Source organism: Saccopteryx leptura, chromosome 11 (genome assembly GCF_036850995.1).
Source record: "Saccopteryx leptura isolate mSacLep1 chromosome 11, mSacLep1_pri_phased_curated, whole genome shotgun sequence".
Classification (NCBI taxonomy): domain Eukaryota; kingdom Metazoa; phylum Chordata; class Mammalia; order Chiroptera; family Emballonuridae; genus Saccopteryx; species Saccopteryx leptura.
Genome location: NC_089513.1, coordinates 8,454,420 through 8,473,209, shown reverse-complemented (window position 1 = coordinate 8,473,209; position 18,790 = coordinate 8,454,420). Strand labels below are relative to the sequence as shown.

Here is an 18,790-nt window from a genome sequence, read left to right as displayed (position 1 = left end):
TTAGTTTTCTCATTTTTTGCTGGGATTTTTTTCTTATCATTTGGTTACTATTCTACCCTTGAAAACTTTGGATTTTACCAATGACATTTCTGGATATATGTGAAAAGGGTCACTCCAACATGATAAGCATGTGTTGGAATCATTTCTCTAAAACTCAGTAACTATTCACAAAATTTAGAAAACTGCTACAAGTCTCAGCCTAAAATGTGATCGTGCCTTACGGTACGTTCTCTTGCCTATACTCCTCTCAGAAAGGACTATTTTTCTCTGTGAGAAAGTGAGTGCACACCACATTGACAACACGAAGGAAATGGATGGGGGTGGGGGAGGAAGCAGGAGAGGTAAATAATTGGATAGAAATGGGGAAAGGGCGTGCATGCCCAGGAGTTTCCTACTCGGAAGGGTTGGTCTGTGTACTTCACTGGTTTCTCAAATGTTTCTTTTTTATTTATTTTTTGAATTGAGAGATATTAAAGAAGAATTTTTATAAGAGAAGATGTTTTGTTGTTTTTTTTTAAGGAAAAAAAAATTTTTTCTTCTTTCCTCCTGTTCAAACAATATTGCCTCTTCTGGTAACACTGTCCTTTCATCAGTCTTAGGCACAACCCACACAATTCATTATCATCCTTGGCAAATAGATGACCTACGACAAGACTAACGTGGATTCTCAGAAAGTTCTTTGTCCAGTTTCCTGAAACTTTGTTCATAAAAGAAACTTATTTTGTAAATTCTAACATTAAGAAATCAGAATCAGTGAGACTTATATTTGCCAATTTGAGCCTGAGGTACACTATTTTCATTTTTTAATCTATGTATTATATTAATTATACCTTAATTATTTACATCCAATAATTATATACATATAATAATTATATATTAATTATATGTATAATTATTTTTATTTTTGTATCTAAAGTAGCATATTTCCCACCACTAGAAATACACAAATGGAGATTCTTTTTCCAATCCATGTTGTTGCTGAGACAGACTATTATCCCTTCCTCTGCCTGAAATATCTTGAGATGGTATGAAACTTGTCTCACATCGCCTTCACGTCTTCTTTATAAAAAAGAAGAAAAAATAGGCAAAGATGATGCAAAATAGCTGAATAGTTACATTTCTTTTTCTCGTTAGCTTGGTGTAAGGTGTTGCTCAGTTTTTTGTTTGTTTGTTTTTTGGAATTTTACAGGATCTTACCAATATAATGTCCCTGAGTCATTGCCAGTGGCCTCTGTTGTGGCCAGGATTAAAGCTGCCGATGCCGACATAGGAGCTAATGCTGAAATGGAATACAAAATTGTGGATGGTGACGGACTGGGGATTTTCAAGATTTCCGTTGACAAAGACACACAGGAAGGAATCATAACTATACAGAAGGTAATGTTTTAGTTATTTTTATTTTCTATATGATAAATTCAGAGAGATTACTGGAAAGGCATGTCTACTTTGATGAAAAATGTATTAGACAAACTGAATAAGCATATGGACCTGTCATTATTTTACTTTTAGGAAGAAGAGTTGTGCATTTATTCTTAAGTGTCATAAACTTGGGGAATGTGTAATTATGCTCCATGAATTCTATTCTCTGAGTAGACCAGGGCCTCACTGATAGCTCTGTGACAGTAGGCACACGGCAAATCTTTAAAGTGACCTACTTGGAGAGGTGACTATGCTTCTTCATTGATTATTCGAGTAACGAAACCCTAACGTTAACCACAAGGCTTTTCAAGCAAACAAGATAAAACACTCCACATACAAAATAATGTAAATAAATTTGGAAATGGAAATCAACACACTGAAAACTTGGTACATTACCAATTTTTTTTTAAATTTATACTAATTGAAATGCTTGAAGAATTCATACAAACAGAAACAGAGCAAGGTTAGTTGTGCAGCCTCTGGTAATGCCTTTTTGTAAGTGCAAAGAAAATCATGATCATCCAAACTAAAGACAATTTGCCTGGTGTTTTGAAATTAACTCCCAACACTGATTGGATATGGGGCAAATGGCCTGTTTACTCCTTGTGCTCTTGGTAGACATGATCTTTGACAAACGTTAAATTTTAAAAAGTGTCTAAAGGAATTATAAAAGAATATACTCTTATCTCAAATATTTGAAACACCAAAATTGAAATATATATGAAAACCCCCATGCCGAAGAGGCTGGAGTTTTACGCCAGTTTGTAAGTCCAGGTGTATAACTCTATAATTAACTTTCCTCAATAATTAACACATCAAAAAAGAAAAGTTATATTTTAGTTGTTGTAGAAAAACATATGCTTGATTTGAGGCCAATGGGCAAAACAGTTCTACAATTATTTCCAGTGGACAGCTGCTGTTTTAGCTCAGCTGGTGACAATCTGTGTAAAAAGTTATAATAACCAGAATTGGCCAACTGTTGGTAAAATATTTTTTGTTGTCTAAAATAAAAGGAATACTATGTGGATCAAAAATTTCAAAGAGTCATCCAAAGTAAATCTCATATTCAAGAATGTTTAAATATGTGTGACATTATTGTTATTCTACACATAAATATATTTGATATATTATAATATAGCAAAAACAGTTGAAAAATAAATATATATATTTGATATATTTGATTTATTATTAGAAAAAAGATTTATCTTTCTTTTCTTAATATTAGGTCTAGCTTTTTCAGATTTTATTAAAAACTTAAAAACTTGATAAAAATGCATTTAATCTCAAAAATGTATAAACTTATGAAAACTACAAAGTAAATATTAATTATAACTTATACTAATATAAAGATAAATAATTATGATTAATGTTTTAAGTAGTGATTAATAAAGCCTATTAGGCTTTATTTTGAGTAATAGAAAGGCTTTACCTTGATTTTCTCAACAATTTCACAAAAGTGTTATTAATGAAACAAGATTATGTAAACACTATAAAATTCCTAACAAAAGAAGAAATGGTTAAATAGTGTATATTTCCATATTATTGAATTCATATATTACCAAAATGACTAGCTTTTCATGTAATATGAGAAATGATTATTATAAAATTATGTAGAAAAAAGTCAGTATCCCAAAGTTTACAAACCTTATGTTTTAAATGTTATGAAAATTTGCAAATTTACCTAGAATAATATGTAGAATAAATTTAATTTATATAGCAATTTTTATTGCATGAATTATGTAAATGCTAACAGTAATTGTTCCTGGATCTCATCTTTACTATTTTTAATATATGATATACATGAATTATTTTTATAATTACAATGTTATTACATTCATCAAAATAATATTAAAAGGCAAACAAAAATATATTTCATTAACAGCTTTTATAATTTACTCTGAGTATTATTGTGGACAGAAACTTTTATCTGAATACAAAAATGTATCACAGAGTTGTTAATTAGTTCAAGTTTAGTATATTGTTTAAGTTCATTCAGGTATTAAAAATACATCAAGCCCTGTCTAATGAAAAAGATTAAAAAACCTTCTAAATCTTTAAATATTTAGATTAATGGATTTTTAGTTTTTTATACTATTAATTTCAACGCATTCATATCCACCTGAGTTATGTTTTATACCTAAAAAATACTTATATTTATCAATCAGTCATTATAGGAGAACTTACCAAAGTGTTTTCATAATTTCTTATGCCCAGTATAAGATCAGAGTTGTATTATTTTCAGTTTAAATTCTGGGCAACCAAAAATAAATTTTGTTTTGTCCCATGGCTTCTAATATACAAAAGCTGTCTAATTGTTGTTGCTCTTCCTTTGCCTGTTTTCCTACATAACATCAGTGTTTGAAATAATTAAGCACACTCAGTGCATAGGAGAACCTTGAGAAGCAATGATGGAAAATTTCACAGTTTTACTGCTGTGACATAAATAACCAGTAAAAGATTCAACAGTGAATAAAGCAAATTTTGTTCATTCCGAACTGCTAGAAAGTGTAGTACTGTCTCGATCATCTGGCTAACAAGGGTCAAAAAAAATCACATTTAATTAAATGCAGGGATTCTAAAGAATTCCCAGGAAAGTACAGGTGTTGAATTACAACTGGATATTATGTGACATTTTGAAGTCCAATAAATATTCTGTTTCTAGGAACAATCATTTAGACTAAGAAATAAGTAATGGTTTATTACTCGTAACATGGTCACTTACATTTGTTTCAATGTTGCTAATGTGGAAGACTGATGTTTAAGTTTTATTTTATCAGTCCTTTTGTGAAGGATATATCTACTTATATCCTTTGAATAGCTTCAGAAAGTGAAACAGTCTATGGTAACAGAACATGACCCTACGTAGTATAGTTCTGCAAATTTTAATGATTATTAGCTCATTAAAATACAGTGCATGTGTGTTATTAAGAGAGTTGAATGACAGCTTTGCTATTTGAAAAAAGTAAATTTAAACCGACCAATGGTATTTATAATATACAGATAATATCAGACAGTTTTCTTCATGATAAAAATCTTGGCGGTTCACAAATGTTGCTTCTGTCTTTCTTCTTTTCTCCCCTTTTCATGCTGTTCTGAGTCAGTAATACCTATTGCAATGGTTATCCGGTATTATCAGCCTAACTTTTATTTCCAAAACTCCACCCCAAACTCACTTTTAAAAATTAATAATTTTGAGTCATCTGCTAATATATTCCAGTGCCTAACTAACACAACTCAGAATTCTTAGTGATATTAGAATTAACTAACATAAAGGTTCCTGTAAGAGTTTATTAAAAACAGTGAAAACGATATATTTACTTTTCTCTGCCATTAAAGCTGAGTGATTACTGAATGTTTTTACTTGAAAAAGTCATTTGTGGCATTATAGATTCATGAAGATTTTAGAAGGGAAGCTATTAATTCATAATTTTCTCCTTAGTTATTTTTATTAATTTGTTCAAAAATGTAATTCATGTTTTAGGCCTTGCACTATCCTAAGGTCTTGCATTAACCTAGTACTTGTTCTCGTTTAAAACCTCAAATGAGGCTTGTATTTTAACTTCTCTCGCGGACACCTGAGTGCTGCTGGGGACTTAGAACTATTTGCACTGGTATTTGTCAGGTGCATATCCCACTCCTCCTCAATCCCATTCAGAGATGCAGAGGAGTCACTGAGACACAATTCATTCCGAGAAGCAGGGTGGCTTTCCTTCCAGCTGCCCACACGGTCCTGCCTCCTATGAGAGTGTCCTCTGTCTGCCCCATGCCCACTCCACTCACCTTCCCAGTGGGGAAGCTTGCTCCTGTGCTCCCTTCTTTAAACCAAATAGGCCAACACGGGCAGTAAAACTGTCCATACAAACCATTTTCCCTCTGAGGAAGAGGGGGTTTAGTGTGACGGGAACCTGGTCCTAATACAGATGCAAAGACATTGTCACGGTGCCTCAGACACCATGAGTTTTTATTCCCGTACACTTAGCTGTGGCCACAAGAATCTAGATACATGACCATAAAGCTCTGTAGAGGAGTCCAGGAGAGCTCAGAACCCATCTGTCTGTCCGAAGACCAGTCCCAACTTTGTCTATGAAAGATTTGAATGTGGCCAGAGGAAAGAGTTGACAGATAGCACGAGTCCCCGTGTCGACAAGGAAAGGGGGATGTTCTTGCAGAGGTATCACTGTGCAGATTCACCGTGTGTAATAACATGCTAAGTTTAGGGAGTTAGAACTAGGACTGCAGTGTGGGAAGGGTGTTGGCATCGGATAAGGCGGTGTAAGATGGAGTGGCTCCTTCATGCCTTTATGCCTCCTTCACGAGGACACAGTTAGTAAATAAGAATGTACAGGTACAACAATTTGCAAATTGGTGGATTAGAAATAATTATATAAATAAATAATTATTTAAAGGTATTTTAGGTACATCTAAAATAAAATATATCTTAGAATAGTTTCTTGTGTTGCCCCCCTTTTATTTATCTGTAGTAGCGCTTGGCTAAGGTGGGTTATCATTGCTTCACTCCAGAACTATTATTTTATTTTATTTATTTTTTCTTTGTATTTTTCTGAAGCTGGAAACAGGGAGAGATAGTCAGACAGACTCCCGCATGCGCCTGACCGGGATCCACCCGGCACGCCCACCAGGGGGCGACACTCTGCCCACCAAGGGGGGGTGCTCTGCCCCTCCGGGGCGTCGCTCTGTTGTGACCAGAGCCACTCTAGCACCTGGGGCAGAGGCCAAGGAGCCATCCCCAGCGCCTGGGCCATCTTTTGCTCCAATGGAGCCTCGCTGCGGGAGGGGAAGAGAGAGACAGAGAGGAAGGAGAGGGGGAGGGGTGGAGAAGCAGATGGGCACTTCTCCTGTGTGCCCTGGCCAGGAATCGAACCCGGGACTTCTGCACGCCAGGCCAACGCTCTACCACTGAGCCAACCGGCCAGGACAGAACTATTATTTTAATTGCTCCCGAGCTCATGATCTGCTTGCTTCCAGCCTCTTGGTTCTTCAGTTCATGCTTTTAAAAAAATGGCTATTAAAATTGCAACACCATTTTATTTTTATAATTTTAACTAGTTTGAAAAGACTCTACCTAATACCATGGAAATAAAAGGGAGTCATAAGAGCACATTGAAAGCAAGCAGTAAAATAATCACTAATGAGATTATATAACTTAGAACTTCTAAAAGGTTCATTGAGGAATTATTAGAATTAATGAGAGGTTTCAATAGTGAGAGGTAGAAAAGTGAGTTAAAAATGGATAGCTTCATGATAACTCATGAGAACAGTTATATGAGTTTTTGGTCTTTGTCCTACCTACCCTAGGGCATCAACCCACTAGGAATTGAAGGACTATCCACCCTTCTGGTCCACATTTCTAAAATCATCCATTGAGAAGCCATGTTAACTTAATTTTCTAAATAAAATTATAAAAAAGAAAAGCCATGTAAACTGCTGACCTTACCAAAGCAGCCTTTTTATGTTCAAATCCAAGTGCTTTTTTATCATGAAGCCAACAGTAACTTCAATCTCTAATTCTAAAGTCTCTTTGCCTTTATTTTTTTATTTTGTATTTTTCTAAAGTGAGAAGTGGGGAGGCAGAGAGACAGACTCCTACATGCACCTGACCAGGATCCACCGGCATGCCCACCAGGAGGCTTTGTTCATCTGGGGCATTGCTCCATTGCAACCAGAGCCATTCTAGCACCTGAGGCGGAGGCCATGGAGCCATCCTCAGCACCCAGGCCAACTTTGCTCCAATGGAGCCTTGGCTGCAGGAGGGGAAGAGAGAGACAGAGAGGAAAGAGAGGGGGAGGGGTGGAGAAGCAGATGGGCTCTTCTCCTGTGTGCCCTGGCCGGGAATCAAACCCGGGACTTCCACATGCCGGGCCAATACTCTGTCTCTGAGCCAACCAGCCAGGGCCCTTTGCTTTTATTTTTTTAAAACTGAAGTCTCTGAGCAGTTTTCTCAGAATGAAGTCTATCTGTCACTAAGATTTTCTGATTCTGCCAGAATTACAACTGCTTGTGGCCCTCAAAGACTGGATTTTGACTTTTAGTTCTATTTCTCAAGCTTTCAGTGAAATTGGGGTATAGTTCATTCTTAGAAATTTTATTCCAGGTAAAACAGGGTCACAAACTCCCCCTTTTTTTCAGTGGAGTCTGAAAAAAAACCAATTCCATAAAATCCATGCCTTTTCTGTGCCAAGGAGTGGTATCATCTGCAAGTCCCCGGTGGGTTTCTGAATCCAAGTCACCAGGGCGTGTGACCCATTGATAAAACCAAGACTTTTCCAAAGACTATAAGGGAGGCCTATTCCCTTGTTCCCAGAATATTTTTTAAGTTTTCGCTGAGATAAACAGTAAAATGAAACGGGCGGTCCACAAAAAATGAACCATTTGTGGGTGGGTCTCTCGGTGTCTCCTTTCTGTCCGAAGACATTTACTACCACACTCTGCTCGGAAGGGACAAGATTTTTGTGGAAGACCTAAATATTCTTGTTCTGATGATTCTGTGTGTCTTTAAAATGTACTTCACATTTGGATAACAGACTTCCACTGACCATGTAAATAAATTGGAATTAGTTTATTTTGTACCTGTGAAGTTTGCTTGATAACCCACGGAACTTATTTTTTCTCTATTCTATAGCCCAATAAAACTCGAGTCTGTTGCTTTTTCACAAACAGTATACCATAATGGTTATAATGAGTTTTATTCCAGATTGCAAAAACTGTTATCATGTTTTGAAACCTTTATATATGCCATTCTTGGCATTGGGTGAAATTAAGAACAGGGAGAGAGGAATATAAAAGCATTCTTTTTAAAAAGATAAGTTAGAAAAAGAAAAATAAGTATGAGATTGTGAAATGTTCCCTTCAGTTATGTTATGTTTCTGATATCTTATATACAGATTATGTTTATTCATAAGACTAAATATGCAGAATCCACAGACTAAAAATGGGTGATCTTTTCCTAGAGGTTTTTTTTTTTATAATTTACTAACTTTTTCATGTAACATGATTATATCCTTTAAAATGACAAAATTACAGTTTTAGAAAGTTAAACCAATGTACAAGCTATTTATATGGCCATTGACAAATTATTTAATAATATCCTTTAAAGACAGCTACGTGACAAAGTGTAAACATAAATGTTATCCTATGTGCATGAAAGTGTCTTTGTTTCCACCTAGAATTCTTCATTTTTATATTTCCATCTCATAATGTTTCCCTTTAGGAACTTGAGTTTTTTATTTTTCCTTCAAGATGTCTTCCTCTACTATAATTCATTGTTTAATATTAGACCTCAGTTGGGATAAAATGTGGAACATGGAATTTTGCTTCTGAAAAACTACACTACGATAGATTTATAGTACAGAAAAAAAAGAGAGAGAGCATTTTCAAAATGTTATTCCTATTAAGCATATGTACACATCAGAATGGGCCCGTGGATATCGTGTTTGGTGGCTCACATTTTTTAAAGCTTCTTCAGGCATATCATGCTGTTCTAGCTTCACAATCTCGTTTCCATACCCTAACAAAGGTTCGATGAAGTCAGAGTCAAAACCACCCGCAGAGGTTTATATTATGTGGCCAGCGTCCATTCAGTGTCGAGGAGGAAGAGTTAGACAGTGTCCCGTAGCCCTCAACTCAGCCGTGCAGAGGTCTAGGCTCTGGGGTTTACTGTCCTGTTAGTGACCTGTGTCCTTTCTCTACGTCCTGCAGTCGTCGGGCATTCATCCCCAGAGCCAACTGTGTATTCCAGTATTTCATAAAGTGCTGCTCATGTGGAGTAGAGGGAAATCAAATGAACAACATTTCCAATTGATTTTTCCTCTCATTACGTTTTCTTTCAGAGATTTTATTCAGTCAGTCTAGCTGCTGTGGATGCACATTTCTCAAAATGGAGCAATGTTTTTTTTCTCTTATTTGACTGAAAAGGCATAAGTTTTGGATGTAGTTTAAAGGCTGAATGTGATAAGATTATTTGAATAACTCTGATTTAGTGAACTTCTGAATTTCAGATTATATATATATTTCAATTTATTCAACCTGTTTTTGCTGTGTAACACATAAGTCGATCCTAACATCCTTTTGATCATATGCACATATGTGCATGTACATATGCTCTCATCTATGAATTAAGTATTAAAACTTGTGCTTGAATAATAAAGGGTAGATATAAATTTAGGGTCTTAAAAAGAAAGTAAGAAATCACTCTTTGATGAAAGTTGATAGTAATAGAGATGTCAACACTAACCTCTACACATCAGAGACTAACTCTGATTGCTTAGGAACACTTCTGAATTGTTGAATGTTTGATTTTGACAGTTGATCAAAGCAATGTTCTCAGAGTATGGGTTAGGTCAAAGACATTTCCTAGTGAATCCATCATGAATTTTCCTTTCTTTCCTTAGTACACGTCATAGGTAGTGTATAATTTTAATTGCTTCTGCTTTTTTACACGGTGTGTTTTTACCTTAAGTATTTTCAATAAGCAAGATATTCCTAGAAAGATATATTTAAGAAACATATAAAAGAGGATTTAGTGACAATGTAAGGAAAATTGGAGAGAGAATTTAAAGACACAGTGAATGTTTCTAGTATGAGTAACTACATGAATAATTGTGTCATTACTTCCTAGTGGGAGTGTGGGGATGATGAGTGTGGCTTGGAACATGCTACGTCTGAGACAGCCGGAGATGCAGGGAAATGAGGCTAGGTGTCACGAACGAGTGAGGAGCTCAAAGCAGAGATCTGGAGGATACACTTAGGTTTAGAAGTCATAAGTATATGCACGGCAAGTGAAAGGAAAGAGACAGTTGGGGACATCCACAAAGCACGTCTGAAAATGGGAAGGAGTGCATTAGACGTCACTTGTTGAAAAGTTGAAGTTAGCAAGGCAAAGAAAGATTCAGAGAAGGCAAATGCTTTTTATTCTCCCATGATTAAGGTATTTTAACAGTTTAAAAGTAACTCATCGATGAAGCAAATAAATATTCACATTCAGAGAAATAAGAGGAATGACATGTATTATCAATGGTGGGAGGAACTGATAGATCCCAGAGGTTCTGCTGGCCACTGCGGACAGGACATGGCCAGCAAGGGAATGACTAGAAGCGTCGAGGACCTGGAGTTGACAGGAATGCGCGTGTTGAGACCTGGCCTCTCTGACGGTTCTGTTCGGTCGTTGATTTGATCAGTTGGAAATATATGGAAAGCAGCAGAATGTGCTTTGACCAAAAGTCAAATGCAATCTCCAAAGAAATGTATTTACAGCTGACAAACAGTCTTAGTTCTTTTGTACAAAGTCAACCTTAATCATAAGACCCTAAAGAATTAGACAATCTCATGTGCATTAGTGTAAACACACGCACATGCATCATACACACACACACCCCAAGTGCAAGATCTAAAAGCAAGTCCTTGAGCTTTAATGACAGCGTGTTTGACAGTAGACCAAAACCAAGTTATATGTAGGGGGAAAATGCAGTGCAAAAATTTCATTCAATGAATTCAAATTACGTTTTAACTTTGGTGATGCTATTGAAAAAGATAAAATGGTAGTGGGAACTATTGAGACCCCATTATCTGCGACAGTTATATATATATGTAGACTATTTTCATAAGTTAAATATTATAAACTGACTTGCCAAAGACATAGGCCTGTTGTCATGGGTAAAACGGAAGCAGAAGACATAGTCGTTCCTCTTGATTTGCTCATTATCTAGCAGGAAACAGCAGCCCAACAGTAGTGTGATAGAAGCACAGCAATAGTTTGTTGAGAGCTCGGTGTAAGTTGCTGCTTTGGGAGCTTTAGGTTTCTAAGCAGTTTGCTGACACACTGTGAGGTTGGTGAGGTGGGTGGGCAGGTACAAAGCAGGGATCATGCCATGTAGTAGGAGGCCCTCGTCGCTCTTAGAGACTGGACATGTTTCAGCAGAAAGGGAATGCGTGGTGGGTGGACACAGCCCTCAGCTCATGTTGTCTGCCCCCGAGGACACAGGCAGTTTTGGATGATCACTGGGACTTTCTTATGAATTAACAATATAAACCTTACATGTTTCTAGATGCGCTTTAAGGATGTGTGTAAACTCCTTGTCTGTAGTTAGCTCTCATTACAAAGAAGTTTTATTATTTGGTAAAGTCATTATCAGCACACTCATAAAGATACTCATAAGAAATCGCAGAAAACATTATATGAGAAAGAAGAGGCCCCAGACCAGGCAGTGAGGTGCAGAGAATAGAACATCGACCTGGGATGCTGAGGAGGTGGGGTTTCGAACCCCAGGGTCACTGGCTTGAGTGGGGAGTCATAGACATGACCCCATAGTCACTCGGTCTACTGTAACCACCCGGTCAAGGCACATATGAAAAAGCAATCAATGAACAGGTAAAGAGCTGTAACAAAGATTTGATGCTTCTCATCTCTCTCTCTCTCTTCCTGTATGCTGTCTGTCCCTTCTTGTCTGTCTATCCCTCTCTCTCGCTAAAAGAAAAGAAAAAGCAACAGGTGATAGGAACTGGCAGCTACAAATTGCTCTGGTTAGAGTGACTAGTTTGTTTTTATTGTAGTAAAGGGCGTGGGAAGAAGAGGGGAGCATCCCGCAGAGACAGAGAAGCTTACTACTTTGTGCTCCTTAGGTCAGAGTTTGGCAGACAACCCCCGACTGTTTTTGTAACAGCTGACGAGCTAAGGATGGTTTCAGATTTATAAATGACTGACAAAAGTAGAAAAAAGAATATTGAGTGACAAATGAAATTTCCGTAGAATTCAAATTTCAGTGCCTATAAATAAAGTGTAATTGGCACGAGGCCACATGAACGCATTTACATGTGGCCTGATTCATTTGAGTGGCCTGCAAAGCCTAATTATGTGCTCTGGTCTTTATACTAAAATGTTGCCAACCCCTGCATTAGTTACAGTGTTTAGCTTTTTTTCTTTTTTAAATTCCTAAAGTTCATCATCCTTGGATGGCAATTAATTTAAACAATCAAATTTTGTAGACCGGGAAAGATGGTACCAAACCAGCTGCCTTCTGTCTTTCGGCATCTCTGACACAGACGTCACTTGACAGGTGCGAAAGCAGTTCTAGAGGCCTCAGGATGGCTCTGGGGGCATCCCTAGTTTGGGTCTACGTGACTCACATCTGACTCCAAGTTCTTGTTAATCCTGTGTGTTGCTTGCTGTTCTGGGCAACAGTGCAAAGTGTTTGGGTGAAATCTCCAAATATATATTGTCGCCAATGATATGTAGGTTTCAGATACCGAGTGGGATCTGTTTGAGACATTACCTGGGTTTCCTTACCTTTCCTTCCTCCGTCTTTCCTCATTTGTCATTCTAATTTTTTCTCCTAGTATAACTCTGCTTATTACATCTAAGAGTTACAAAATGTATTGCTTACAGAAAAATCAATAAGAGAGAAATAGGAGTTAAAATTTTATTTTATAAGATTTTTTTTCTTCAATTAGTTTAACAAGCCTATCCATCACACTACACCCCTCTTGGGCAACTAGATGTCTGCCTGATTCTGATTTGCTCTGAAAAATCATTTTGTGCGGCAATTCCTTTTGTCCATAATTTTGATGCATAGCCCTTCCTAGGAATTCTTTTATTGCTCTATTTTCATCATAACTTGTAGGCAGCCCATCATCGTGCAGGATACTGTGTTTCTTTATGATGAACACATTCAGATGCCTGTACCTCATGCTGTTGCCTTTTAGACAACTCAAAAAAAAAGAAAAGAAAAGAAAGAAACAAACGAAAAAGAACCAGTTGCTAAAACAATTTCATTCACTTGTGCAGTAAACTTGAAATGATTCTGTCATAAGTCAGTCAAACTCATACTTGAATGCAGAAGTACTTAGTGTGCCTTCTGGTAAACCTGAATGACTATCTTAAAAGTTGTGACGGTTTTCAATTATTTTAAAAGGGGCTGAAAAACAGCATTTAAAAAAAAACCATTGTATCATACACAGACACAATGTATGAAAGTAAGATTTCTTTTATATAATGTGTCATTATTTATAAGTAATATAAGAACAGATGGAGTAGGCGAAGACCCAAGCTATTTGTGTGCTTAGAGTGTCTGAGAAAATGTACTTAGGCAAATAAGAATGCCTCATTTTATTCTAATCAGTACCAAATTAAATACTGGATTACATGTATGCCGTAAACTTATTTTGAGTATTGATTTATATATTTTTGCATCAATATTAGAGATGAGCCTTATAATCTCTCCTTTTTTTCTTTTTGTGACAGAGACAGAGAGAGAAACAGAGAGAGGGACAAATAGGGACAGAAAGAAAGGGAGAGAAATGAGAAGCATCAATTCTTCATTGTGGCACCTTAGTTGTTCATTGATTGCTTTCTTATATGTGCCTTGACCAGGGGGCTACAGCAGAGCGAGTGACCCCTTGCTCAAGTCAGTGACCTTGGGCTCAAGCTGGTGAGCTGTGCCCAAAACAGATGAGCCCGTGCTCAAGCCGCCGGTCGCCTGGTTATGCCATATAATCTCTTTATGTGATATATATGTACAAATACAATGTATACCTTTATATTTTATATACTTTTGTATATGTATGCATGTGTTATACCTTATATAGCAGTGGTCCCCAACCCCTGGGCTGCAGACCAGTACTGGTCCATGGGCTATTTGGTACCAGTCCACAGAGAAAGAATAAATAACTTACATTATTTCCGTTTTATTTATATTTAAGTCTGAATGATGTTTTATTTTTAAAAAATGACCAGATTCCCTCTGTTACATCCATCTAAGACTCACTCTTGACGCTTGTCTCGGTCATGTGATACATTTATCCATCCCACTCTAAAGGCCAGTCTGTGAAAATATTTTCTGACATTAAACTGGTCCATGGCCCAAAAAAGGTTGGCTGTTATATGGTACATATATGTCATATATGTTGCATATATATGCAGTCTGTGTGCATACATTTATATAGATCAGTATACCTAGTGTTGTATTTACATAACTACATCTTTTTATTTATTTTAATCACTATCACATCCTGTGGGACGTGTGTGCACACACGAATGCTCAGAGGCATGGGTGAATTTGGATTAAAGTTCTCAACATTACATTTTAGCCCATTTTTTTTAGTTCTTTTTTGTTGTTGTTGTTAAAGACTGACAAGTATATTATGCTTTATAATTGATAGCATTTCTTTAATTACTTTGTGAAATTTTTATTTTGCATCATTAATTATGTAGAGACTCTTGGGACAGTTTTTCAGTGGTGAGACTGAGATGGAAAATCACAGGACAACCATGACTCTGTATCCACTGAAGGAAGAGAAGCACGTCATTGTCATAGAAACATCACCATGCTGTGGATAGAGTCGTTGGCTTTTTCACAGTTGCTGCTTCGCTAGTATACTTACTTCCCTTACCACTTTCTTAAGCTACCCATGCTTTGATTTGAGTCACTAATTTGAGGACATGTTAGGATGTTAATCTTCTTGAAAAGTCACAGAATAGAGACTCTGAAATGAAACTGACAACCATCTAATATAAACAGAGTCTCCCAGTGAAGGAATAGCCGATGGGGGCTGGCGCTTCTTCGCGAAGAATTACTGTGTCGTCGGACTGCTTAGCCACCCCATCCCCTCGGTGCAGTGGTGGCCTTTGGGGCACCTGGACCCTCAAGATTGTAATGGGGTCCCTGAATTAAGGATAATGTCTTCTTAAATGAGAAATTCAGTTGAAATTTACATTTGTCTTTGCTTTTAAGGAGCCCTCCCCGCCCTCCCATGGATAGTGCAGTTAAATTACAGGGTTGAAGAGTACTACCTTGATGTCCCTATTGGACAAGAATTTTAAATCTTGTCTGACGTCTTTCAGATAGTATTCTGACGTCCTGTATTTGCCCACACAGTGTACTGCAGCAGAGTGGATTGAGCTAGCTCGAAGGCACGGTGCGGTGCGTCGTCTGTGAGCCCGGGGAGCAGCAAGCGTTCTGATTGGCATTATTATTTATTACTTTTGAATGCTGATGGCTCATTTTTGTGGCTGAGTCCTTTCCATGCTTATTGACATTCATAAGTGAAAAGGCCCTGCTTTATGGGCTGTTAATTGGTAATTTAATTTTCCTAATAACTTGCTTGCAGGACCTGGATTTTGAAGCCAAAACAAGTTATACTCTACGGATAGAAGCCGCCAACAAAGACGCTGACCCCCGCTTTCTGAGCCTGGGGCCGTTCAGCGACACCACGACGGTGAAGATCATCGTGGAGGATGTGGACGAGCCCCCCATGTTCTCCTCCCCCTTGTACCCCATGGAGGTGTCGGAAGCGACCCAAGTTGGGAATATCATCGGCACTGTCGCAGCTCATGACCCGGATTCTTCCAACAGTCCTGTGAGGTAACAGCCGCTCGCTTTCCGTTTCTACGAGTTTCACAACAATACGCTCGATTCACAACCTATGGTTCTACGTTAGGATGCTTGGGGTTCATAAATGAGAACCAGTGTTGTCTATATATTGAGCCATAACAGCATACCTGAGACAGGACCAGAAGTACTCAACATTTTACTACTTCCAGATGTGTCACCTGAACACTCGGAGGCACCTGTTACTATCCACCAGCCATGGCTGATGATCCTGGACAGCCAATAGCCCTGGGCTCTTCCAGAGCAAACTGAATTCAGAGAGGACGTGATGCCTGTCTTAGTTATAGGACACAAGCATAGATTAGGGAACAAATTGTATGCAAATTGTATAGAGAATTGAAATTAGGGATTAAGGTTTAAATAAATTTAAGGGATTAAGATTAAACATGAAAAAGGTTTCATGTTGGTCCATTTGGATAGTATAAGTTTATCAAGTCTATTACTTTCACTTATAAAATAATACCTAATTGGTGGATAAGGACTATTTCTAAATGTCCTTTCCATTGTCCCCTAAAGAGACTGGACACATTGTTATAATAAACTAATCTCTTTTGGACTAGCAAAATTTAATCTTTTAAAGCATTGCAGAATATTACAGTATTCCATTTCACTCATTTTGCCTGTAACTTACAAGCAGAAGTCTACATGTGTGTTTTTGTGATTGTATGTGTGCCCATCTGATAAATTACATCTCAAGTGAATAGTATATATAGGATATACTTGAAGTTACAATGTATTACACATCTTAATTGGGGATCATAAGTAAGACTTTCAATGTGACAGTTTGGATTTGACTACATAGTCTATAAAGCACAAAAAATCAATGAATGTTTTATATCCAGATATGTTCAGCTTATAAGCATAGCCTTTTAGATCTAACCAATACTTAACAATGCTAAGTGTGTTTTGAGCTAAATTCTGAGCTAAGTCTGGACATTAACTACAAAGTGTGATAAAAAAAATCTGTAAATTAGGTACCAATTCTTACAAAAGTCTCATTTTTTTTATCCCCCTTAAACTATAAGCTTTATATATAGAACTTGTGTACTTTTTCCTTATCTTTTGTCTGATAATAATATTTAGCCTAGTAAAGAATTGGTATAAAATAATTGTTATTCCATAACCAAACTCATAGTCATTGTTTCTCTGTCTATATAAGAGTTTCAGACTACTTAGAAGACTAGGTTCTTTTGAATGCGGGGATCTCATTTTTAAGAACACAATCTTCTGTGCACTAGAATATTTGTAAGTCACAGGTATACCAGATAGATGTCCTCCCCTCTTCCCTGTTACAGCAGGTCCCTGACTTCAACTCAGCTCCATCCACCACATCTCCTTGACTTGCACAGGCTTGATTTGGGTTTTGTCATAGTACTGCATCTCTTAGTGACACACTCAGTCTCTTTCCATCACAGACGCCCCCCAGCCCAATTGTAGACATAGAACAGCCATCCAGGCTAGTCTGGCTTCTGCTTAAATTCTGTTATTTAATGGGGAGAAAGAGCAATGCTTTCATGAAGTTGAGAGTATGGAAAAGAGAAAGAGACACTACTAAATATCATGATTTAATACTCAAATGAGAGGATTTAAGGAAATTTTGATTTATGGTATTGGGATTTTTATCTTGTCATTTTTTCCTGTTTTTTCCATCTTGTTTAAGCCTTTCAGAGTAAATATTACACTTTTCATAATAGTTTATTTTTAAAATATATATATATAGTATTATATCACAATTTCAAGAAGAAAGAAGAACAGGCCCAAGTGGTCAGTGACTAGGGTTAGAGAAGGCAGTGCCAGGTGTGTTTCTGGAAGCACAGACAGAAGGGAACAAAGGCTGAACTCTGATGACTTGGGACATAGAGATCCCTGTGGCTTTAATGACAGAGGAGCAGGCCTGCTCTGTGTATTCATTGTTTTATCACTTTAATTTTCTTAAAACTGTTAAAGGTGACCTAAAAGTTCAGGTTAGTTCTATCTTATGTCATTTTCCAATCTCTAAATCTCACTAATAGGGAGAGATAGACTTTGATTAGAGTGAACTAAAATGTTATTTTTTGTGTATGTGTGAAAGTATCTTTTGCATTTATAAATTTAATTTGACACATTATTGAAACATTTCTTTGTATAAGCTCAGCACAGTCGTTCATAGCTTAGATCTTGCTGGCGTTGTCTCTAGGAGTTGTGTCCTGTGCTGTCTGTTTATGACATCCCTGTAGTTTGGTGAGTAGATGGGTACTCCTGTCCCTCCTCTGAAAGAGGTCCTCTTCCCGGCACTGCTGTTCTCTGAGTGACCTAAGGAATGCCACCCAGTCTGCTAAGTTTCCCGTAAAAAGGGAAAATATTCCTTCTCCTTGCCTCACCTAAGCTTTTTTGAGGATTAAGTAAGAAAGAGAAAGTAACTGATACTTTTAAACCGTGAATCATGACTTAAGTATTAGGAAGAACTAGCATTGTGCATTGTTATTATTATATATAGCCTAGTGTGTTTTCATGCCATTTTTATTTCAAAGTCAGTAACATCAGTGAAAGGAGACACAAACCATTCTTGGCAATATGTACTGAAAATTGTTTTCTATTCATTTATATTCCAATACTGTATATAGAAATTATTATGTAGGCGTTTAAAGGACACAAGCCAGTATTTGCATTGGGCACTCATGTAACTCTCAAAATGCAAGCCCTCCTTCAGCAAACTCCAAATGCGTGGGTGGAAGCCCAGTCTTCTGAGGTCCTAGGAAATATGTTCTAAAGATTGAGTCTTACCAGTTGTGAGCTTTGTGCTTCTATACCATCAGAAACATCGTAGCTCTCAGAAGAATGGAGAAGCCGTTCTTGTTTCATTGTAATTAATTGCTTAAAATTAGGCCAATAGTATTTGAATGGTAAAGCAGTTTGGGAAGTTGGATAATCGGTGTTTGAATTTATTCACATCCTCTGTAGTAGATGGCTGAAATCTAGCATAGGTCTTTTAG

The 18,790-nt window shown here is 37.1% G+C and overlaps 1 protein-coding gene across 2 annotated transcripts in view; it reads left to right on the top strand.

Moving 5' to 3' along the window:
• The window catches only part of CDH7 (cadherin 7), a 118,822-nt gene that overhangs the window by 63,650 nt on the left and 36,382 nt on the right, over positions 1-18,790 (top strand). For both annotated transcript variants that reach the window (XM_066353040.1, XM_066353041.1), the window contains exons 6-7: positions 1,190-1,377; positions 15,538-15,791. In XM_066353040.1, the coding sequence (XP_066209137.1) occupies positions 1,190-1,377; positions 15,538-15,791 (442 nt within the window). The remainder of the gene's footprint in view (positions 1-1,189; positions 1,378-15,537; positions 15,792-18,790) is intronic.